Source organism: Thermobia domestica, chromosome 15 (genome assembly GCF_964235325.1).
Source record: "Thermobia domestica chromosome 15, izTheDome1.hap1.1, whole genome shotgun sequence".
Taxonomy (NCBI): Eukaryota; Metazoa; Arthropoda; class Insecta; order Zygentoma; family Lepismatidae; genus Thermobia; species Thermobia domestica.
Window position 1 is genome coordinate 5,091,449 of NC_137468.1, and position 26,245 is coordinate 5,117,693.

A 26,245-nucleotide genomic window follows, 5' to 3' on the forward strand; every position below is an offset into this window, starting at 1 on the left:
AAACTTACTAAAAAGAAAAAGAAGTCTGTTGCTAGGTAGATTGTTGTTGTTTATTGAAATTGCGATACACAATTTGAGATTGGAATATAGGACATGGATTAAGGATAATGTCAAGTGAGTTACGTGTAAATAAATAGTAGAAGTTGATGGTATTTAGTGTATTGGAAGATTACGACATTACGATTAAAATGTACTATGAGTTTTATTGAAGAAAGGTATTTGAAGGAGGTAACAGGGTTGAAATATATCGAAGCTAATGAACTTGAATATATCTATTGCTCTGCTGATAAATGAAATAATTTAGTGGAAATTACTTTTAATAATTACAGTAAAAACAGATATATCAAGGTCAAGCAGTGTCGAGTCTAATCAGCATTCACATGAGACTGGTTACCAAAAAAAACCTAGATGATGTTGGAAGTGCGACGCTCACATAGCGTTAAGAGGACAATTGAGGAGCTACTTACATGAAAGATCTGGAGGCATTTCAGTCAAGAAAGAAAGCCACCAATTATGGTGATGGGACCATGTGCTAACCACATATCACTTGAGTTTCAAATCGCCAGCGGGTGAATTCGTGTCCCATTTTTTAAAAGTTTCCCAGCTAAGATCATATAACTAAATAAAGAGGCCACTTCCCTAACATGTGTACCCGCTTAATCTGGATATATATATATATATATATATATATATATATATATATATATATATATATATATATATATATATATATATATATATATATATATGCACGCTATTAAGTAGAACACATTTTATAATACCAAGGGTAGCAAATTTAGACTAGTTCCTCTTCACTAAATAATACTGATAGCTAGATACATATAGCATATGTCATAATTCTCTCTGGGGTTTCCGAACTTACTGAAAAAAAATCACAGCACAAAACACCATATCACTAGGTGCTAAAAATCACATTTTTGTAGAGCAAGACCAAAGCACATCACGTAGTAGTTTAATTTTTTCTCATGAGGAGTAGCACTATCTGAACTGAGATCAAATTCTTGAACAAAAAGTTTGGCGTCTCTGACATTTGTAACAGTGGAACCAGGATTTTGTGCAAAATACAACAAACACAAATCAATTCGTAAGTGGCATAAAAACTGTCGAACACTGATTATGTTGGTAAACAACCCGACCGACCGGCCATCAATCAAGTGTTACAAAATATATAAGAGAAACTGAAATTCAAAGGTCTGCCACATCTGTAAAGAAGATCATATTCAGCAAGTGTAATGTTTTACAAAGAGGTAGTAAGCTTTCACATTTTTTTTCAATGTACTGTGTGTGTTATTTTTATTATTGTTATGGTGCCTTCATGACATGCCTAGAACTGTCTCTCAGGTATTCACCTACGTAGATGATGCAGTCTTAATAACACAAAGAGAACAGATAATATAGAGATTATTAATCAGGATCTAGTAACTCTGGAATCACACTTCAAGAAAATGTTTCTGATAACCAACCCAAATAAAATTACAAATTACGGTGGAACGAAAAAAAAAAAACTAGTTTTTTTTTAAAAATTTATTTATTTCTAATGCGTTTTGATGTGAAAAAGACAAAACTAAAATTTCAGGGTTTTCGGAGCATGCTTTGAGGTGCCCTAAGTACGATAAATTTCGTAAATTTGACATTTCTTGTTCTATTTCAGCCTCTTTCACTCTTCTTTTATTTGCAGTATGAAAATACTTGTTATGTCTTTTTATTGCACTTGTTATGTCTTTTTATTGAAGAAACAAAATTTGGGGAGGGGGGAATTAAGGGAATAACAATATAGTATTATTTATTTCAAAAAAATCTATTTTTTGCTCATTTTTGGTTTATGATTTATTTTTTTTTAAACCTCACTAAATTTAAACCTTTTCTCCCCCCCCCCCAAATAAGTTTGTTTCGTCTATAAAAAGATATTTCAATTACAACGATAATTCTCTTTTCTTGTAATTTTTTCTATTGTCATTTCGGGCAATATTAGATTTCTAAATATGCACAAGCCAGACAATTTTAGTAGTAGAAGAAAAAGACGCAAATAATATAATCATCTTTGAAATAATATTATATATCTTTAATGTATATAATTGAATGTTTTTGTGTAACTAAGGACGACGGGTTGATCGTCGTCATAGCAGCGCAATAAACAAACTAAGTGCTACTGGAAGCCATCTTATAATGATGTAAGTTTGAATGTTCGAAGTGTCTCACCTTTAAAGATCCAAATAGTGGAATAAAATAATATTTATGTAATTTCATGTGGCTCAATTATAGTTATAAGAACCAGTGACTTAGTATATAACGTAAAATGGTAACTAAAACCTCGGAAACTTTGTGTAAACATTTGTTTCTTGTTATACAATTACAATGAAGACTTTTATGTTACAAATAAAAAGTGTGAAAGAGGCTGAAACAGAACAAGATATTTCAAATTTATGAAATTTTATCGTACTTGCGGCACACGAAGAGATGCTCCGATTGCTCTAAAATTTAAATTTTGTCTTTTTCACATCAAAATGCATCTTTTCCGCACAATTAGAAATTTTTAATATATATATATATATATATATATATTCATTTCACCGTACTACTCATGCAATCTTTCACCTAAATAACTCACATGCGCAACGATGAACTAACTCCCTTCGCCTGAAGAAAAAAAAGTCAAATATGAGAATGCATCCACGTATTTAGGTCTTTGCCTTAACCCCAGGTTAAAATGCAGAAAATATCTGGAGAATCCGAAAAATAAATTGATCACCAGAAAAGTAGTCGTCTCAAGACTTGCAGTGATAACTAAACACTTAAAATTTGATCTACCCACAGCTATGGGCGGAGCTGTGGGGGCATTGGCAACTTCTTGACAAAAAAAAAATAAAAATGCTACCTATATGATGGCCACCTACCACAGGAAGTATTCCAGAGGTCCGACCAAAAGGTCTGCCTCTTTAGCAGACAACTCCGCCCATGCCTACACCTGAAGACTATGCTCTACTATCGTAGAAACGTCCTTATACAAGAACTATCAACAGGCAACTAAACAGCACAATGGGAACAATCAGTGATACCTCCAAACTAACAGTAACTCAATAGTTTCCTGTTCTCGCCAACACCCCTCTATTGTATACTATAAAGAAAAGCTGCCACTTCAAAGAAATACAAAAGGCCCTTAAATTATTATGCGCTGTCCATCAATAAAGTCCAGAAAACCCACAGTGAATTATGATACATACTTAATATTATTATGAGACCACGATTTGCATACACACATTATTTCTACATAGCATAGTATAAATTATATATCAAATATAATATTACAAACATGTAAGCGTATCAATAATACATTTGTAGAATCCTGTTAAAAAAAATGAACACCCACACATTTTTTAAAAACGAAAATCAATGTACTTTTACATCCCACAGTTGGCCCTATAATCTACTGGAGACAAAGAGGAATGAGTTATAATGATGAAATGGACCATGAAATAGGCTTCCACCCGCAACTAATATTTCCCAGCCTAGTGGCTTAGTCCAGTCGAGTACGTCAACCGATAAAATCATTTCCAGTAAATAAAATTCAAAGCAAGAAAACGAAATGAAATTTTAAGTACAACATCTTGGACTAAAGCAATTGACGTAATAATAAGAACGGCATTAAACGGAAAATCTGTACACAGTTTTTGCCCACCACAAAACTCATTAGCTGAATTTAAGCAACCGTTTCCACGACCACCTCTCTATTACTGAATCGACATTTATCAAGGAAAGCAGGAATACTACAAAATTTGATGCAATTCAAGCTACAAATGAGAGTACAGAACTTAGAACAGAAAAATAGATGTCCATTTTCTTTAACAAGACAGTACAAAGATTTGTTTTTAAGATTTTCACATGCAAATATACAAAAAAAAAAAAAAAAAAAAAAAAAAAAAAAAAAAATGAAAAATGTCGTTAAAGAAATAAAATCCCTGACATAAAACATGGCTGTGACAATATAAAATACGTGACATATAATACAGAAATGGTTCTCAACCTGTAACGAATGAATATTTGTGATTCGTTAAGTTTTCGTAATAAATAGGGCAAAGGACTTAGGGTTAAACCGAAAATTATATTGAGTCAGGTGTGTTACAATAATATAGATGCCTTAAAATCGGGTCAAATTTTGGTGTTTTTTAGGTATGGCTCTCCAGTAACCATTCTGGAAACGTTCAAACAATTGTTAGAATTCTATAAATATTCACCCACTTCTTTAGCTGAGAGTAGTACTTCGGAAAGATAATTTAATGTAAAGTAAAACAGAACACTGAGATTCTTTAGCTACACATCTCCAATGTATATTCGGAAAGAGGTAGTAACCAAACTTCTATCTTCCTTGTAGCTCAGTTGGTAGTGTATCATTTTAAAAAAAGTGGATTCCCCATTCCCATAAACTTCTCTTCTTTCCAACGTTACCGTAACAGTTTAATGGCCAAAACTACCTTGTAAAATTTTATTATGAAAATAAATTACAATTATCATTGATTATTTACACCATTTTAGTATGTAATTAATTTAGGTTTTGGAGTGACAGTAAAATTACTTTAAAAAATATAAAAGCAACAACTTAAGGTATTGCTAAAATTAGCCCCGTCCTTCAAAACGGTTGAGAATCACTTAAATAGAGAGCTTCAGCTGGCAAGAACTATTAAGCATACATTATTTAAAATAAATACTTAAAATGCATACAAATGTGAGTGAGAAACTCTTAAGATTTACCAGTTTATGCCTCCAATTTTGTCTTACGTTTTACCAAAATACTGCAGAAATTATGCAAACAAAAGTCTTACGATTTCTCTATCGAACTTCCTAGTGCCCTCACAGTAGATTTCAATCACAATAAAATAATCAGATTTTTGCAAGTGCTACGTATTTTGAACAGTCTGTCCTCAGAGCATATGAGGTGTCATAATTGATTTGAAGGCATATTTCATAATAGTACGACACATGTCAAGAATACTACCTATTTCACTACTTTATTGTAAGCAGTAGAAACTCGCGCCGAGAAATCATAAACTTGTTCTCTGAATTGGTACATTTTAACAAAATTGGTGCAGAACTGAAGAAGATTTTCAATCAACATGACGTCCACGATCACAAAATGGACCTGTTTCATTTACAACAAGAATGCTGCTCTTACAACAGACATAACGACGTTTCTTTTTTTGTCACATATATATAATACTGCTTTAGTGCTCCAAAGAGCTTCCTTTTACATCCATCACAAGCCTGGAAAAACAGAAATATTTTTCACTTATTAACTGTTACAAGATAAAAAGACACACCACTATAGTATAATTACACGTACTCTTAATTTTGTCCACATTAAAAAAAATCATATATGCATTTGAAAGGTGCTAATTGTTTGTATGTACATTTTGAATCAATTAATCACATGCAGTTACAAATTATATTCCACTATCCAGTTTCAAGCCAAACGGAAAAAAGAAAAAGAAAATAAATTCTTCCAACAATAATTTGTGTCTTATCAAAAGTAAACTCAAAACAAAGATCTTTCCAAGGCAAATTATGTGGCTCTACTATTACGTGAATGTTCTACATTTGCGGTTCTACCATTAACTTTGTACATGAAGGATGAAGACATGTTTTAGTTCATCTCTAACAGAAAAAGAAAAACTATTGTCCTGAACAAATTTTAAATAAATAAACTCAAAAATATTCACTCTGCTATTCTGAATCTTGTTAGTAGACCACCGCTGACAGTTACTAGGACCGTCAAGACGTGAGGAAGAGTCCTATCAGTTACGCTTGAAACTATTTTAAAAAATCGACGTTTAACATAATGTTTGAGTTAATCTACAAGGCGGACACAAAGTCTCGTCACTCTCTCTCCCTCTTAAGCATACAATAATTATATAAAATGAAAACATATATAATGAAATTACAACGTATTTCGCCTCCTCATTTTGCCACTTCGGTTCGAAAATATCTCGGTGGTGTTTCCAGGACGCTGGATTGACCGTGGATCGCTTTCATTGGCCACTCCCCTTGAATGGCCACCTCGAAGCCCAGACTTACCGACCTGTGACGATTCGCTCTAGGAATTCATGAAGAACATTGTTGCAAAACAACGTTATGCTACGATTGATGAATTGAAAAGTTTGTGGTGCGTGTTAATTATATCTCTATCTCCACAGTTTGCTTAAGATTATTGTATATTTCATTGATATCATTGGAGGTGTTAATTAACCTTCGTCGGAAAGACCGTCACTCCTATAGTGTCAGGTCATTAACCATCTACCTGTCCTATAATATCCGGTATTGATCAACAGATAATAACCTGTTACACGATAACGTATACTTCTTAGTAAATTTGACAAAAGATTGCAGAAACTGTCACGCAATACGCAATGAAATCCTTCATATTTTTTTCATTTATCTACACCACAGAATTTTGTTCGCTTTATATCTGAGTATTTTTGACGGGTACTCGCCTTAAGAGATACCACACCGCCGCCACCCACCATGTTCTATTGGAACCCCAGCATGGTGAACAATCACACGGCATCGCAGTTTCCACAGCACCAAGTCTGACGCAGGACAGGCATGGGAATTCTGTCCCACTCCTCCCTACAAGGTTTCCATAGACCATTCAGGGTGAGCGGGACGACGATGTTGAAGACGTCGTTCAAACAGTCCAAATGGGCAAAAATACATTGGGCTATCATCTTTTTTTTTTTTTCACAGGAATGTCTTCAAACGGAATCACACGAATTCCTAATTCCTCTGCCATTTCCTAATAAAAAACGTAGTGATGGTCTAGCGGTATGACTCGAAGCCTTGTCTATATGGATCATCTCCTGGTTCACATCCATGTGGGATGTCTCTCCGATAGGTGTCAGAATGGGTTCTTGGAAGTATCTTGCATTCATCTTGACATTTTTGTCCACCTTGCGTATCAGCAAATTACCCTCATATCCGAATCCCGTAATAACCATAAGGCAACGAGGGAAACTTTTCCTGCAATGACCAACAAAGTTGCTGTGCCTCTTGCCGTCAATGTCATAGTATGTGATCGCTTGAATGTGACCATCAGCAGTTAGATTTATCCACTCTAACAACTTTCTTCCATTTGGAACCCACCAGGTACTATTCATTCAGTTTCCTGCAGTTCGGCAAGATGACGTGGTAGCAGGTGGTGTACGCGGGCCTCACACACACTTCAACCCGAGACATTGTGAGCTAGTGGTCTACTATGCCACGCTTAATTGCATGCGTGGAGAGCATGCCCGCGACCGTTCGGTCTATTTAATGGACGGGTTCCGTAAGAATGTAATGCACCCCGCCCGTAGTTCCACAATATACGCTATTGTTGCTCGTGCACGACGTGCACCGTCAGAATTTGTCCCCTAATTCTGACTCGCAGAAGCGATGTAACTCCCATTCTCTGAGGGAGTGGGATACGCCCACTGCGTGGCCAGACCGAAGTTCTGAGTGCCTACCAGTTAACCTACTGGTTGAGGCAGACTGCTAGCGAGTCAGTCCTACCATGCTCTGCAGGCATGGCGCCCGAGCGTTATAAGGCAAGCTCACCTCCCGCCCGTGTTCACCGTTACCCAGATTCCTGGGATTGGCTCCCACAAGCTACCGAATCCCACGGTATGACCACAGCCCGGCAGAGTCCAACCCAATTCCGGGGCCCCAGGCAATGCCCGAGGGGGCTTGTTCAATCCCGGCCCTGCCTACCTCTATCGTTCAACTGGCAACCGCCTTGTCGTGTAGAGGTGCCACGCACACGTCGAGATACTCCCGTATCTCATCCCGGACCCAATGGTACGTGTTAAGTCACCATTTGAGTTTGGTGCCGGCCCCTATCCCACAGAGTTTCCTCCCTTTGGCAGGATCAGAACCGTTACCCAGATTCCTGGGATTGGCCCCTCCCCCACCTCTGTTTGGTCCCCCTGCAGACAGGAGTCCAACACTCCCCTCCCGGCAGGGCCGTCCGAATAATATGGGACTTCCTCTAATTACGGTAGAGGTACACCGTACATTACCAGAGCCAATGACTGATGTAGACCGTTTGCTCAAGGCAGACATTGTCATTTGGGAGCCGTGTTTCCCCTGGTAGGCCCGTCCAAACAATACGGGGCTACCTATCTTTGACGTGTTTAGGTACCACATACATGTTGTAGCGAGGCTACCTGTCCGAATCCAAATGGTACGTGTAAGCCACCATTAGAAGGGACACCCACATCCTTCCTTAGGTAGGGTCGTCCAAACAATACGGAACTACCTCTTCTTACGGGAGAGGTGGACCGTACATTACCAGACCCAATGGCTGATGTAGACTGTCTACTTTTAAAGACAATGGCCATTCGGGAGCGGCGGCTCCCCTGGTAGGGTCGTGACTCCTGCACCCAGCTCACACTACTGGGACGAAGAAGGGACCCACTTCCTCAGCGCTCCTGAGGTACGAGTGGTAGCAGGTGGTGTACGCGGGCCTCTCACACACACACACTTCAACCCGAGACACTTGCGAATTGTTTTGTTCACAGTTGGCGGTGGGAAGTGGAATCTGCGGCCCATATCACCTTGCGTCGGGGAATTTTCTTGACACGCCAATCGACAGATCCCCATTTGTACTACGGGTATCACTTTGCTTGCAGCCCTTCTCCTGGTGGTTTTCGTAGATGGATGTTTCGCACGGGAAGCCCATTGTGTGTAAAGGGCTACACTAGCTTTCGCAATAGTCACTCCGAGTGTTAACCCATTCTCTCGACACTGCTTCACAATGCGTACGTACTAACACTTAAATGGAAAAGGGCCATTACGTAACCCTCTCAAAACCGGTTGGTTTTCGGCGCCATTTGGTAACACTCACGCACCTATAAGGTTAGACACAACACTGCTCCCGCCAGCAAACTCATAGTTCCAGCATGATACGCCAGGTGACAGCACCAAGACGAAAATGGTAGGATATACAGCGAACAACCTTCTGTAACTATCCAATTATCCACCATCTTGACTATTTGCCCCTGAAGTAGCTATTAACACAGAGTTTCATTTGCTTATGATTACTTAACAGTATTACCTAATTTATTTTCGACATAAGACCCAAGTTTTGTCATTTTAAAAAAAGTACTTTGAAGAGGAAGAATATGTATTTTTATTCTTCTCATCATTTGAGATTGATATTTGTGTCGGACACCTCAACTATTCTTACCAATACAAAAACACCCAAGTGTAATTTCTAAAATTGACAAAATAGTTCAGATTAAAAACACAACTTTCTGGTGAAGAAGGTTAGTACATGTTGGCATACATTCCCTCAATCCAATTTCAAAGCTTATGTGAACTCACTCAGAGGGAAGAGCACGCAACAAATAATTGGGACATGAGAAACGAAATAGTTTTTTTGATAGCAAAAAATGAGATCTCAATACCCGTGCTTTGTGGAAAAGTATATACTTACCACGGTGTTTTTTTTAGTCATCTGGCTGTGTCTGACTGCTAACAAGTTTCAAAAATGTCTATCAAAAGAAAGAGAAAATATTAGGATTTTATACTGAAATAAATATTGTTAATGTATGTTTATTAGCATAAATCAAATAATGGTTACGACAATTTTCTACCTATTTACATTTCCATTGCCTGTACAAGTGCTGAAAAGTTTCTTGATAGCTATGTAAGAAAATTTAACTTTAATTGTGATTATATAGGGTGATTATAAATGATTTATTGGAATTCAAAGTGAAATATGTCGATAACTAATAATGCAATACGTTTGTGCTAATGACTGCAGCGTAATTTACCAGCATGCATAGGAACCCCGGTTCGATTAATGACAACTCCATGAATAAATGTAATTAATTTTTATTTTTAATTCTTTCTTTTATCTATGAAAATTCAACGTTAACTTTGATAATTAAACTTCTGATATTAAAACCCAAAAAGATATGCAACAAGTATGTAAAGAAAGGTTAACAGAACAATGTAATATTCAGGAGCAAACAATTTAGTACTATAGAAAAACAAGGAATGACAGTATTCTCAGCAATTGCACGTTTGGATTAATTTGGTTTAAAGAAACAATAACCACGTAGCATGAACACAAAATTCAAAAAGCAATCTTTACAATATAAACGTAATATTATTCTGATTAATCTATATTCCTTTAGTTCCAAGCGAAACGTGCTTACTTGAAATTTCCAAATGGAGGTAGCCAAATATACATGTTCGAACAAGTTATGAGTAAAGCACAAATAAAGAATTTCACAACTTATAGGAGAAAAATAATAGATTACAATTTAGTAAATGTTGGCCTAAAAAGTTAGCCTCCTATAACAGTGACTATTTCTAGCTTCAATTCATTTAACTCATTTTAAAGTATTTCAAAAGGGGAAGAAAAAAAAGCTAAACATTTCGTCCCTTACCTGTCACAGCAACTGACTTGTAAACGCCTCCTACTCGAGGTTTACAATTCAGCCAGCAGATGGCAGACCAATCAGTGACTAGGTAGTCAAGGCCAAGACATGGCTAACTCTAGCGTTAAAAACGCGAACCAAATAATTAAGGCGAGCAGTTACTGTCACAAAGATGGTACAATATTTTTTTCTTTTTAAATACTTTTACATTTTTTTCTTAGAGATCAACGAAAATTCACGTTACATGACAAATAAAAGAACACATTTGAAAGTTCAATTTCTATATTCTTAATCCAGGGTTCCCACAAAAAAGTGGAGATCGATTTCCCTGACACAAATCCTTGTTTTCCCTGACATAAATTCTTGAATATAAATGGGAACATATGGAGTAAGTTCTATCATACACTTTTTTAACAGCCTCCTTCATCCCCATAGCTGTCCAACACACACCTTTTATTACCATTTACATATTTGTTATGTTCAAATGAATAATTGTTATTTACACACAATTTAATATGTAAGTATATAATTATATATATATCATACAATAACACATACCTTGACATTGCAAATTAAGACTTTTTTGCTTGAAAAAAACAATCAAGAATATACTGCCAACTCTCCCTGAGCCTAATACTGTCAGTCCTAATACTATCAGTCTAATGCTATCAGTCCTAATACTATCAGTCCTAATACTATCAGTCTAATGTTATCAGCCCTAATACTATCAGTCTAATACTATCAGTCCTAATCTATCAGTCTTAATACTATCAGTCTAATACTATCAGTCCTAATACTATCAGTCTAATGCTATCAGTCCTATACTATCAGTCTAATACTATCAGTCCTAATACTATCAGTCTAATGCTATCAGTCCTAATACTATCGGTCTTAATACTATCAGTCCTAATACTATCAGTCCTAATATTACCAACTCTGAGACAGATTAATTCTCACATTTACATTTTTAAACAGAATTTTGTTTTGCTTTCAATTCTTGAATTTGTTCTACGAGAGCGTCGTCTTCTTATTTGTAATATAATTGCATTTGTTTCTTCCTCCTTCCAATTTCTTAATTTCAGCGCTTCTTTCATCTTTGATTTTACTTTCCTCTGCACTTTGGATTCGTTTCTGTTTAAGGTATTGATCATAGCGTCTCCGAGCTGAACGAACTGAGAGAAGCATTCTTCGATCAATGGGAACAGATTCCACACCTCCATAGTACATAAATGAATCATGTACCCACCTCTGTGCTATCAGAGAATCTTCGATTTGGTTTTCTACTGTTTTGATTGGTCTTATTGATTGAGAACCCGTCCTCCACTGAGGCATTGCCATGGGATAAAATTAAACATATTTTCACAAATGCCACAAATCGGAATATTCTTGTTTCTTGGACATTACTTTTGCAAAGAAGTCATCTAACCTGATGCTGCCCATTTTCTCTTTGTATTCTCTGAAGTCAACTGCAAGAGATCCCTGGATGTCACTACAGGAAAACACAAATTGATATTTTGCTTTCTCAGGTACAGAATCAAATATTCTGTTATGCTCATGAAGAGTTTGTAGGATGCGTTTCATCCTAGTCTAAGCAAGTTCTGGATTGTTCATTTGTAGCCTGGAGTTCAAAGCTGACAGAGCACGTACTAGTATGTACTTCAGAGGGCTTCTTTTCCACAATCTTCTTGATTGTACCCACCAAAAGGTTTCGACAGCCTTTACTTGATGCTTTCAGTTTTTTCAGTAGTTTTTCTGTCTTAAAACCAATGGCCACACCTTTCTTATTTCTAGTACATTTTCATTTGCAGTCAAATCCAAAGCGAGAAATTTCACTGCACTGTCAGCAAGTTTCATAATGCTTTGTTTGACAGAACGACTCATTAGATTCCTTAAAAGAGATAGAAGTTCTAAGTATAGGAAACAAACAAATGACGCAAGTCTGGAAATTCCTTTAAAATGGTTCACACTCTGCTGTGACAGGTTTGAAGAAACAAAATTTACACTTCATGAATTGTCCTGCAAATATACGTTCCCTTACATGTTTTCATTTCCCTGACATTCCCTGATTTTCCAGAATGTGGGAACCCTGTAATCTTGGTTTGTAGCGACAGGCAGCACAAGCCTAGTTTCCAAAATGGCGTTCCACTGGAAGGTGTACTTAAGATGACTTAGCGCTTTTCCCATGGCCTCTAGATAAACTTCGACTCATGAATAAAGAAATTTTCCATCTGCCGATCTGACAGTTCGTGACTTTTATCCTTTGGGGGCCGCGGGGACCGGTTCTCCTTCAGATATCGAAGTATTTAGGACTTAAAAACACTACTTCATGTAAGCGTTCGTATTGTTATGTTCCTCATAAAGAATTTAAAAAAAAAAAAAAAGAAAGAAAAAACTGATGTTGAATATGGAAAAAATTTCAAAAACATTGACTAGTTGACTAAAATGAAATTTTATACTTAGAAAATGACGCACAGAAATATTAAAGTTACTCTATGATTTCTCAATATTTTGTATATATAAAAAAAAATCTTGTGGTATCTTAAAGGAGTATTTCCAGAGATGTTAATGTTAATTTGTACATCTTTATTAATATTACCCAAATAAACTATTTAAAATTTACAAAATGAGAAAAAAAATAAAACTAAACTTAATAATAAATTTTCATCCACACTCACATCTCCAAGTGTAACTTGACTGATGGAAAAGTTCCGAATGATCCCCACACTATAGCCTCCGCTTATGGTTTCAAATATGAGTGGCAGCTGTGTAGAACCTTGTGAAATTAGAAATGTTAACTGATTGTAACATGATTCCTCAAACTTGGCATCAGGTATAGCAGTTAATACATAATCCAGTGCTGTCTCAACATCTTGTGGATCACATTGAATTTTCAGTATGTAGCCTCCACCGAATCTGAAACAGAAATTTTACTAGTATTACTAGGTAAATGTAGTCTTCCTAAATTTTATACGCATTCTAGTATACACGTTACATTGATGTACGAGGATGATTCAGAAAATAATGTCTCCAAGCCCAGTACTTGGCCAATAGTAGTATCGCAAACATTTCGAACTGTTTCTCACTAATGCACTGATGTTTAAGCTATAGAATGTTATCTGTTTCATCTTCCTATCTCTTCTCGTTTCAGAGTAATGGAGCAATCCATGCCATCCAGTGGTGACGTCCGGTTGAAACAGCGGGCTATCATTAAATTTCTGACTGTGGAAGGTTGTGCGCTCAGGAACATTTATCGCCGGCGACGAGTCGTGGATACACTATTACGACCCGAAGACGAAGCGTCAGTCGATGAACTACCGCCACACGTCCTCCTCCGCCATAAAAAATTCAAAGTTGTCCCTATGCCGCCAAAGTGTTGTTCATATTCTGCTTCATTCTGCTTACAGTCCGGATCTTGCGCCATGGACTTTGTGGCTCTTCCCCAAACTTAAGTATCACCTTAAGGGCCAATGCTAGAGTTGTGACGCGGAGGTGGACGCAGTAGTTCGGCAATTGTGTCGCCAGCAGCAACCACAATTCTTCGCCGACGACATGAAAACTCTTGTTTCGCGTTGGCACAAGTGTATTTCCCGTAATGGGGACTATGTTCAAAAATGATGCCACCATTTATAGCTGACATTGCAAGCTTTCCACTGATACCTATATCGGTGCTATTTGTCAAACACAAATAAAGGTATCACCTTGGAGGCATTACTTTCTGAATTTCGGATAATGTCAGAACAAAATACCTTCCACTAAACGCTCTGAATATCCACAGTATTCTATCATATTTCAATACTTTCTGAATATCAGAAAATACGAAGCGAAACAAAATATCACTACATGTCCTCTTTGGTTCAGAAGTGAATTATGTGTTTATTTTCCCTCTGTTCTTCACCTGCTTAATGTGGTCTGGGATCAGGGAACATCCACCAATCTCTATCCTAAGGAGAGTTGGGTTGTGCCCTTTAGTAATGGTGTGAGACAAGGATTTTATACTTCAGTAAGCTTATATTAGATCAGATCTTACGGAAGTGTCACTCCCCGATCTGAATGAAACTTTGCACACTTGTAGAACATCGAAAAATAATCGATACTTTTTTTTTTTTTTCTTTTTTTGGCAATGGTAAAGATTTAAGGGTAGAAACCACCCTTTGAACGTTAGGATTGGTCTCCAAGTATAGACAGAAAACAATCATTAGATATAGAAGAAAACATACTGCCAGGGGAAGAAGGGGGTAGGACAGCTGATTCAGAATCTAACGTCAAAATTACAAAATTCAAAATGGCGGATCCAATATACAGATTACAATTACAAAATGTCTTTTGGTTTGAAATTCTCCGCAGTTAGCCAAGAACAATTATAGTTGGCAGGGGTTACTACGAGAAGGTTGCCGACCGATTTGAAACCCCTTTCTATTGTTTTGAAACCCTTTATTTTAACGGACTGTTTGATTAAAGTGAGTATCTGCACCTCTCTTCTCCCTATTCGGGGTGCTTATGTATAGTGAGTCCCCTCGCCTCTCACTATGTCAGAACTTCACATATCCTCAATTGTTATAATTATAAATTTATTGAGAAAACGCTTCACAGTAATAATATTTCGTAAAAAAGTGTGTGATGCTTAAAAACTGTTTACACCAAGCTCACCTTATCACAGCAATAACTGTGACAAATCGCAAAATGCAGCACAATCATCTTCCAAATAACTGTTTTTATATCACGCATATCTAATAAGATTTTCAAAATTGGGAGAAGAAAACTGATTATGAATCAGTGGTTTGGAACTAAATTATATTATTACAGAGATGTAAATTTATGTTATAATTGAACACATCCAGTTGTTAGTGCAGAATGGTTTCTATTTTGAGGCACTCTTTCGTTCGTAAAATAGGTTGAAAAGTTGCTGAATTGTGGCCACTCCACGAATCTAATAAGAAAATGGACTTCACATTAAACATTGTGAGAAAAACCTCTTAAAACCATTATCTCACAAGACCTGATGTTAATTTTTCTGAATTTGATGCTTTCACAGAGGACATTTTCAGATTTAAAGAAGTTGTTTTAGACTATAGGGTCAAATGTTCCATTCTTTTCCTGCAAAATAATTAACGACGGTCATAACACATTTTCACAAATTAAAGGCTGTATGGTGTAGCTATGAGTCATAGATTTATTAACTGTGCCACACACTTTCTACTGTTTGTGTTCCTGTACACGCTATAGTAAGAAGTGCAGAACCTCACTTTAATCAAGCATCCCATTAATATAAGTACAGAAAGGGGTTTGAAATTGGTCTGCAACTCCTCGCAGTAATCCCTGTCAATTATAATTGTGCAACCTCCTCGCAGTAATCCCTGTCAATTATAATTGTTCTTGGCTAACTGCAGAGAATTTCAAATCAGAAGACATTTTGTAACTGTAATCGCTATATTGGATCCGCCATTTTGATTTTTGTAATTTTGACGTCAGATTCTGAATCAGCTGTCCTAAACCCCCCCCCCCCTGGCAGTATGTTTTCTTCTAAATTAAATGATTGTTTTCGGTCTATGCTTAGAGACCATCCCTAACGTTCAAAGGGTGGTTTCCACTCTTAAATCTTCGCCATTGCCGGAGAGAGAGAGAGAGAGAGTGAGAGCGTATTGATTACACTGCTCTACACTGATTTTGCTGTTTGGAAACTATTAAGATTTTCTTCGTTTTTGACCTGAGAAATCCAAAAATATTGTTAGTTTTGCCCTATCACGTACAGTTTTCTCAAAATAGAGGATAGGGGGAGAGGGAAATAGCCGTATATATGTATATATCGGAAGAAGTACTGATTATAATTACAAATATTAAAAAAGATACTCTCTATGCCATATCCTTCTGATTATATTTTAATTTGTAATAAAAGACGTTCAGTTACTTATTCTGCCAACATTGAAAAAATATGTACTGTATGTGGTAGCACTGAATGATATTACAGCGCGTTACACGTTGGGAACGCAATAACAGCGCTGTGTAAGCTGTGATTGCGAGAACTATAATGCAGAGGAATGGAGGCTTTTCATTGATTTTAACAAGAGAAGTTTGAACGGTCTGCTTCTTCACAATAACAACCAACAACCCTCTGTATACCCATTATTCATTCTGTACATTTAAAGGAAACTTTCGAAAATATGGATTTTTTAAATATTTTTTTTAATAAAATACGACGATCATCAGTGGTTATTGAGCAGCGATCTGAAGGTGATATGTATGCTTCTTGGACAGCAGTAAGGGTACATCAAATATCCATGCCACAAATTGCGAATGAAACAGCAGAGAACGCGATAAACACTGGACTCAAATTGATTGTCAGGGAAAGCCGCAATATAAGAAGTAAAAATGTGAAAATCATCTGCCTCGTAGACCCTTCGAAAGTCATATTATCACCTTGCATATTAAACTGCGCCTAATGAAACAATTTCTCAAAGGTCTGAATAAAGATGGGCAGTGCTTCCAGTGTCTAGTGACAAAATTCCCAGAACTTTCAAGTGCTACGTTAAAAGAAGGAATATTCATTGGTCATCAGATCAGAAAGTCTCAGATCAGTCAGACTTTGAACATTGTATGACAGGTGTTGAAAAGGAAGCATGAAGTGCATTCAGGGACATGTGTCATAATTTTCTCGGGAACATCAGAGATGAAAATTACAAGTACATTGTGTCTAATATGCTCCTGAAGTTTAAAACATTAGGGTAAAAAATGAGTTTTAAGATTTATTTTCTAGACAGCTTTCCTTCTAACTTCGGTGATTAAAGTGAAGAACATTATTAAAGATTTCACCAGGACATCAAAGCAATTGAATTCCACTATCAGGGACGTTGGAGAACAACAATGTTGGCGGATTATTGTTGGACGTTAGTACGTGAAAATTCACGAACTACTCACAAAAGGGTCTAGTTTTAAGAGCTTCCAAGTGAAAAGGCAGGGACATAAATGAGGTAAGTGTTTATCAATGACCTTCAGGGACGTAAATACGCTAGTTGTCGCCTGGGGCAAGAACGCGCCTTAGCGCCCCCCTGACCAACCAAACCAAAACGTTCCCCCAAATACTTGCCCAATTTGGGCCCTCCCAATCCCGCGCCCCGTTTGCCCCCCTCATTACGTCGCTGATGATCTTAATTTAGAATATCGATGTTGAGATTAGTTCTGACGCAAAATAATGTTCCTTTGTTAGAAATATATAGTCATAATGTTACTCTATATTAGCAGCGTTACTGTGTAAATAGCACAATTTAGGCAATCATGTTTTCCGATTTGTGAAAAAACCTGACATAATGAGGGAAAACTAATTTCATTTTCGTAATTAGCATCCACAAATTATATAAAATCAGGTGTCAAATCAGAAACAGCTTGCAAAAAGTTTCATTTTGTCGATCAGTGTTATTTTTCATACAAGTTCTACAAGTGTGCAAAGTTTCATTCAAATCGGTGAGTGACACTTCCGTAAGTCTTTTTGTTAGTAGTAGAGAAGATATATGGTCATGTAAGTCCCCAGTTATATTTAATACAGTTTAAAAATGAAAAAAAAAAAAAAAACTGAATTCTTACGGAGGCAAAAATATTAATTGAAACGTTTCTGATGTTTTATGCTGTTTTATTTACTTTGACATCAATTTTGCTAATGTTCTGAAAACCTATAATATTTTTGCCACACAAACTTTAATTTATAATAATAATAATAATAATAATAATAATAATAATAATAATAATAATAATAATAATAATAATAATAATAATAATATTATTATTATTATTATTATTATTATTATTATTATTATTATTATTATTATTATTATTATTATTATTATTATTATTATTATTATTATTATTATTATTTGTGATATCTAATTTTTATAGGTGCGATGAAAATGATTTTAGTTTTTAGAAACGTTTGCGAAATGAATACAAATAAATACATAAAAGATGGATGAAATACGAAAAACTTCAATCAAAAAATAAATAAATAAATAAATAAATAAATAAGAAATAAATAAATACTTATCGAGATATAAATACTAGATTCATACTAACTACAGTATAACCCCGATTTAACGGCTTACACGATGTTGTTTTTCCCTAAATAAAGGTTGGTATAAAAGAAAAGTATGCATCATAAAGAACAGTTCTACTAAGATGTATAAGATTTTAATATTCTAACATATTTTGTGCTTTTAAAATAGTAGATCTAAATGATTTTTATTTGTACTTTTAAAGGATTATTCATTTAAAAAGACTGTAAAATTAAATATAATCATAGACATCCCGATTAAAACAAGTTGTTACATGAAAACGATTGAATCTAAGCTACTACTTTTAAAGATAAATACACTGTGAGTATTTTTCCCTTCCCAAGTCTGAAAAATACCACACTGAAATCCAGAACGAAAATGATCGAACATGTTAAAGTGAAAACTAACAAAAATCTAAACAAGAAGAACTGTTAACATTAACACTTTTAAGTTCAGAGAGGAAAAAAAAAAAAAAAAATCGTAATGTCAGTCGATAGTTATGAAAATACTCAGAATAGTTTTCCTTGATATTCATCGCAATATCGATATATCTCAATATCTGTATCTCTCTCTCTCTCTCATATATATATATATATATATATATATATATATATATATATGGAGAGAGAGAGAGAGAGAGAGAGAGAGATAGGTAGATAGATAGATATAGATATAGATAGATAGATATATAGACAACTTACTTGCTTTTTAAGTGTTGAACACTTCCTAGGCACTTCAATTCCCCATTGACCATGATTGTAAGCCTTGTACATAAAGCTTCACATTCTTCCATGCTGTGGGACGTTAATATAACAGATCGTTGTTCACGCATCATCCTCTGAATACATGACCACAGAAAACGACGAGATTTCGGGTCCATTCCAGTCGTTGGCTCATCCTGGATGGATAACACAAGCAAATATAACGCATGTTTCAAGTAAAATTAACAGCATGGAGAATTATTACAATATTTTCGAGTAACAAATTTCATAAAATTATATAGTTAATTTTCAACAAATCTAGAGTTCAAATTTTTTGCAAATGATGTGCAAGCAAATACTATGAAAGGTAGTACTAGAAAAAAAAAAATCTACGTTGCATCACGCGAAATTGTCAATATTTTAAAATACGCAGGCAGCCAAAAGCTGCAAAATATACTTATTCTAACATTCTGGCGTTTCTAGTTTCATCTACTTCCATCTACTTCCTAAAATGAAACCTATTACCCGCTTCTACAAAGGTGCACCGAAAGTAACGCATTTTATTTTTTCTTTCTTGTTTTTGTAGGCGATATCAGAGGTGGGGGGGGGGGGTAATACAGTAGTAGAATTTGGATATTTCTACGAACATACCTCCAAGTTCATTCTCGTGTGAGAGATGACGGGCTAGTGGCTTTCTGATTCTATGTGCGAATAAAGAAAGCGTGTAACTGAAATTCTTCAAGCGAAAAAAAGTGGACAAACTAAAAACCATGAACGCTTGATGAACATTAAAGGAGACAATATAGTGGTTGTTAGCAAAGTGCGGCAATGGGCAGCACATTTCAACTATGGTGAAAGTGACGTGAAAGATAGACCACGTCCTGGACGGCTTCAGTGTGGTGGAGACAACTCTAGTAAAATTAGAATATCGCGAAGATGCATATTGAAAATGCTCACGTAAGATCAAAAAGATCTCCTTGTGAAGTTTGTTAGGATTCACTGAATAGATACGAGGAAGATGACATTTTTCTGGATCGCATTGTTATACTGACAAGACATGGAACTACTATTACAAGCAAGTCTCAGGAAGACAGTCAATGAAGCAGTGACATGTGAATATGTGAATTCCCTATCAAAAAAATTTAACGTGCAGGCCTCAGCGGATAAAATTATGTTCGCTGTGTTCTGAGATACAAAAGAGGTGACCCTTACAAATTTCCTGAAGCCCACAGAAACCATCAACTCTACAGACTCAGTTCAGTAAAGAGGATCACCTTTCTCCTACAATATGATAATGCAAGGTGACCCATATATTGAAAGACTGTGGAGCACACTGTTAATCTTTGTTGGACAATCCTTCTACATCCACCGTATAGTCCTGATTTCACTCCGTCAAGTGTCCATCTGTTTGGGTCAATGAACGATGCATTGAGTATGCAACAGACGATGTCGTTATTACAGCTGAGAAACAGGTCAAACTGGCTGGTGTTAATTTTTACAACTTCAGCTCACAGGGTATTGTTCATCACTGACGAAAATACATAGGAATGAAAATGAAATAAAATCTTTCAGTTTAACGTCCCATGATTATGACCTTTAGGCTAAGGGAAACGATGATTAAAGGAAGTGAATAATGATGGGAGAATTAGTGGAATGAGAAAGTGGGAGGAAATGGAAATTTCCCGAGAAAATCCACAGACACGATGTTGTGAAAGTGCATAAAGAAGTGTGGTTATTACATAGATAGTGTATTGTAACTAAGATGATGATGTGCTCTCTGCATCTGTTCTGGCTTGTCTGTGCAAGAGGCATTACTTTTAGAGCAGCTTTCGTATTGGAGAAATTCTAACTTCTATAACTATATGTGTAACAAACACCTCTAGTTCTGCAAAGTCCATATTCTCGTTTACTCGTTCCCGAAAACAGATTATGAACTCCGCAGTATCTGTGTCACGATCTTTAAAAATACCTCCATCCAAAATTCACTTCTCTTGCTCAGGGAGAGATATGGACATATATATATCCATCTTGTCTACAAACCCTTAGTCCAGATTAAACCACCTGCATCTCTCTACCTACCTACACACACACACACGATTCTGTTTGAAACTTTCTAGCATTCTTTCAAAACCCTTCCTTCCTCGACGTTTCAACGATGAGCTGTCTGGGACTCTAAAGCTGTGTGTTTCTATTTAGTCTCCAGTCGTATTTATGTACTTTAAACAATGATATACAGGGTGTTTTAAAACAACACCGACAACGTTTGGGAGGTGATTCCTTACACCAAGATAAGACAAAAAGTATAGACCGACCTGGGTGCACAAATGCTTCCTTTCGGAGCTATGGGCTGCCGAAAACATGAAAAAATGAACTTTAAAGATCCTTTAGCTCCAAAACTATGAGTTCTTTCGTAGTCGGCTGAAGATTTCACTTAGGACCTAATATTTGCGCGTTTTGGAGCTATGGACGTTGTAAAGTTCATTTTTTTATGTTTTCGGCAGCCTATAATTCCGAAAGGAAGCATTTGTACACCCAGGATAGTCTATACTTTTTGCCTTATCTTGGTGTCAGAAATCACTCAAATATTGTCGGTGTTGTTTTGAAACACCCTGTATATAATGTTTATATAATATAAGAAAAAATTGACGTACCAAAAGCATTAGTTGAGGATCTCCTATTAAGGCAATTGCTGTGGAAAGCTTTCTTTTATTGCCACCAGAATAGGTTCCAGCACACTTGTCAGCATATTGCTCCAAATACAGCTTTCTAAGTTGCTCGTGTACAACCTGCAAAATTAAAGTACAAAAAATTCTTTCAATAATAAACAATATTAAAGTATATACACATGTTTGTTACCAGGCAATATATAAGAGTGGAAAGGAAAAGAAAAAGAAAGGTTGCAATATTTTTAACTTGTTCGAAGTGGAAAAAAAGCAAAGGCAGTATGCTTTATTACGATTTTGACTCTACATACCGGCTATCTAAATGTTGAAATACCATGAGGGTATATTGCCTAAAAGACTGCATTTCTATTTACATAATTACTCAAAACCATTGAAGAGCTTCTCTAGGGGAGGGGGGGGGGGACATAGAGAGACCTTAATCCCCCGCAAAAACTTCCTGGATTTCTTTTAAATATTACCTTATGTTGTATTACAGAGAATTATAAACGTAAATGCTCAAAAACCGAGTTTTTATATTAACAATTTCCTGCAGGAAAACCCCCGGACCCCCTACTCGAGGGGTATTCCAATCTGAAGATTCACTTCCACAGTAGATAACACTTAAATGCCCATGCTCAAAACACGATATTTACATGCATTAAGGCAAGAAGACACACAGACACACACATACATACATAAGAAAGATATAATTCAATATGGCACATCAAAATATGAACTAGATGAACTTCTTTGATGGCACCTTATGTTAAAAACAAAAGATAGGAAAAATAACAAAAATGTCGTGTTGTCAAGTTTGAAATTACTTCTACAGTATATAAGAAATAAAATCTTTTTACGTGCAAAATTATTCATCAATTACTGTGTATAAAAATGGATTTATTAAAGATATTTAGCATATACTCTCCAGTGACGGTATGTCTTGATCACTGAAAAACCAGAGGTGGTATGCCTTCATCACAGTAAAACCAGAAGCGGTATGGCATACCACCGCATACCGTCTCACTTCGACCACTGTATACATCTGCCAGATTCACTGGTAGAAAACTGCTTAATTGAACCTAGGCAGTCATTTCTGAATAAAATCCAGAATACAGTGAGGCAAAGAAGTATTCTATTATTCTTGCTTGAACTTTTTCCGGGGAAGCACCACAGTCTAGTGATTAAAGCGTTGGACTCACGACCGCATGGTCCCGGGTTTGATTCCCGGCCCGTGCTTCACTATTTTCGGCGTCCACCCAGCGTCATGAGGCAAACTGGGGAGCCACTAGGTCCAGAAAGCTCCTGAGGCACCTGTTAGGGACAGAGCGTCGCAGCGCCCCGACCACGTGCTCGTAGTTCAGCTGATTGCTAGCGGTGGCGTTTAGGCCCACAGACTGGGCTGCTACACTAAGTGATTTGGTTTGAACCTTTGTCCAACGTTTTATACTGGAAGATCTTTTATAACAACTACCAGAAGGATAAGTGGAGTGCCCAACATGGATGGAGGAGAGGTATGTACTGGAAATCTCTCTTACAAGGGAAGTATGAATGAGCTCATATCGAAACCTACCGTAAAATATCACTCAGAGGAAGGAAGTCCCACAGAAAGACCACACACAAAAAAACAGCTGCGTTTTCGAAGTGGAATTAACCAAAATGGCAGATTGAAATGTCGTGTATCCATGTCGACAATTGCACAATACGTTCAGCACCACCCCTTGTAAACGGCCTGTTAATAATAAAAAGTCAATAACAACAATCTGGGTACATACTATACCTAAGGGGAAGTCGTACAGTAAGGTGAACCTTGACAGCAGTCATCTTGAATTCAGGTCAAGTTTTGTAAATAGGAATAGGGCAATACGATACATGATTTTGGGCTAGAATTTAAGCAGAAAAAACAATGGTAGCAATAGTTTTAAGATACGTGCATTTGGTAAAAAGTTACAGGCATATTTATTGTGTACGTTTCCATGTAAACAACTCCCGAAGGAAGCAGCTGTCCAACAATTTGTAAAATACAAAAATATAGGAAACACCCTCTATATTTTCCCAATTTGTTCCAAATGTTGTTGAGCAAAGCTACACATTTGTAGGAGATTAGTCTGCAAATTTGGTCCAAATTGGTTGAATAGGGGCGGAGATAGACCAGATAATACGAAAATTTAGCCAAAATCGCTGATAACAAAATAGTTATATTAAATGCTGTATGTGCAATTTTCCTCTGATCTGTCTCATTTCTGCTTTTCTTTCGTCCCTCATTGAAATGTATTGTGGAACTATCAAGTAGGAGTTACATTTCAACAGCGACAACTTATTTTTGGACAGCTGTTTCATTCGGGAGTTGTGCACATGGAAACATACACAATAAATATGCCTGTAACTTTTTACCAAATGCACGTATCTTAAAACTATTGCTATCATTGTTTTTCTGCTTAAATTCTAGCCCAAAATCATGTATCATATTGCCCTATTCCTATTTACAAAACTTGACCTGAATTCAAGATGGCGGATTTCAAGATGGTTGCTGTCAAGGTGCACCTTACCGTACGACTTCCCCTTAGGTATAGTATGTACCCAGATTGTTGTTATTGACTTTTTATTATTAACAGGCCGTTTACAAGGGGTGGTACTGAACGTATTGTACAATTGTCGACATGGATACGTGACATTTCAATCTGCCATTTTGGTTAATTCCACTTCGAAAACGCAGCTGCTATTTTGTGTGTGGTCTCTCTGTGGGACTTCCTTCCTCTGAGTGAAATTTTACGGTAGGTTTCGATATGAGCTCATTCATACTTCCCTTGTTAGTATGATATGACTTTTATCATAGGTCACTAGTTGTATTTGTTATCAATAGAGAAATAAATCCGTAAGGAAAGAGTATGTTCTCTTAATTCAATCAAATATTAGTTCATGAGTGCATCCCCAACTCACTACTCTCGCATAAGTCTTATTATGATCCCAAATAAATAATATATGTAAAGAATACAATAGCAAAAAATGCAGAGATTTTATTAAACGGTTCCAAGAACATGGGTTTAGAAGTAAATGCAGAGTGAGCTAGATACAGGGAAATTCGTCATGATCGTGATACTGCAGTTTATGGACACGCTAAAATATTAACTAATAGTTTCGATAAAGTGGATATTTTCAAATATTCAGGATCAACACTAACATACCAAAACCATACCGACGAAGAAACTAAATGTCGATTGAAAGAATGAAACTCGTGTTATTATTCAGTTCAAATTCTTTTGCCTTTGGAACTCTGTCGAAGAATTTGAAGTTTAACATATATGAAACGATAAAGCTTAACTTATATAAAACGATAATTATGCCTATTGTGCTGTATAATTGTGAAACATGGTCGCTTATTTTGAGGGACGAATGCAGACAAAGTATTTGAAAATGTAATCCTGAAGTGAATATTCGGACCCAAGAGAGATGAAAATGCCATAAACTTCATAATTTATACCGTTTGCCAAATATTGTTAGGGCGGTTAAGTCTACGAGGTTCAGGTGGACAAGTCATATAGGCAGGATGGGAGGAAGTTAAACCATTTTCAAAATTTTAACTGAAAATCCAGTCGGAAAAACACCACTAGGCGAAGATGGGAAAATAATATTAAAGTGAATCTCACAGAAAAAGGAGTACAAAGTAGAAACTGTATCCAGCTGGTCAATGGAGAACTTTCGTGTATGTGGCATTGAAACTCAGGGTTCTATACGCTATAGAGTTAGTTATTTTACATACATAAAGAAGGGCAATTGGATTATACTGTCATGAGAACCAGTCCCCTGTAATAATAATAATAATAATAATAATAATAATAATAATAATAATAATAATAATAATAATAATAATAATAATAATAATAATATACCACATGCCTCAGCAAATACACATTGTAGGGGAGCCTAACTCAGGGGCAAATTAGGGGCTAGAGATGGCGCATTGTAGGAATGTTTCCAAATATGGAGGTCAGGTGTAATTAACCAACAGTTTCCGATCATAACAACAGTGAGACCAAGACGTGTGCAGGCTAGGGTGGTGGCATCGAAACCTAACCCAAAAACACAATAAGCCCGTATCTTCTCTGTGACATGGAGAATATGTGTCACCATCAAATAAACACAACCCCCTCAACACCAGACGGTCTAAAATCCACAGTGAGCGGCCATCCTAGTTGGCGTCTGTATCTCTATGTCACGGGAGGTCGTATAGAAACGTGGCAGATGTAAAATGCACCCATCTGTCAATGATGGAAATGTGGATAATGCAAAACGAAGACGATGCTCAAAATTTTGGTTTGGCAGATACGAAAAACGGAACACAGGCAGTATAACATTCTTAAAACACTCTGCACTACGTACTTTCTATATCAGAAGACTAAATAACGGTCATTTCA

The 26,245-nt window shown here is 36.3% G+C and overlaps 1 protein-coding gene across 1 annotated transcript in view; it reads right to left on the bottom strand.

Annotated features, from left to right (window-relative positions):
- Positions 1-4,487: 4,487 nt before the first annotated feature.
- The window catches only part of LOC145672047 (phospholipid-transporting ATPase ABCA1-like), a 242,611-nt gene continuing 220,853 nt past the window's right edge, over positions 4,488-26,245 (bottom strand). The window contains exons 41-45 of the mRNA XM_081741259.1: positions 21,822-21,956; positions 19,171-19,367; positions 13,109-13,346; positions 9,482-9,539; positions 4,488-5,277 (exon numbers count right to left, since the gene is read on the bottom strand). Of these exons, the coding sequence (XP_081597385.1) occupies positions 9,495-9,539; positions 13,109-13,346; positions 19,171-19,367; positions 21,822-21,956 (615 nt within the window). The 3' untranslated portion in view covers positions 4,488-5,277; positions 9,482-9,494. The remainder of the gene's footprint in view (positions 5,278-9,481; positions 9,540-13,108; positions 13,347-19,170; positions 19,368-21,821; positions 21,957-26,245) is intronic.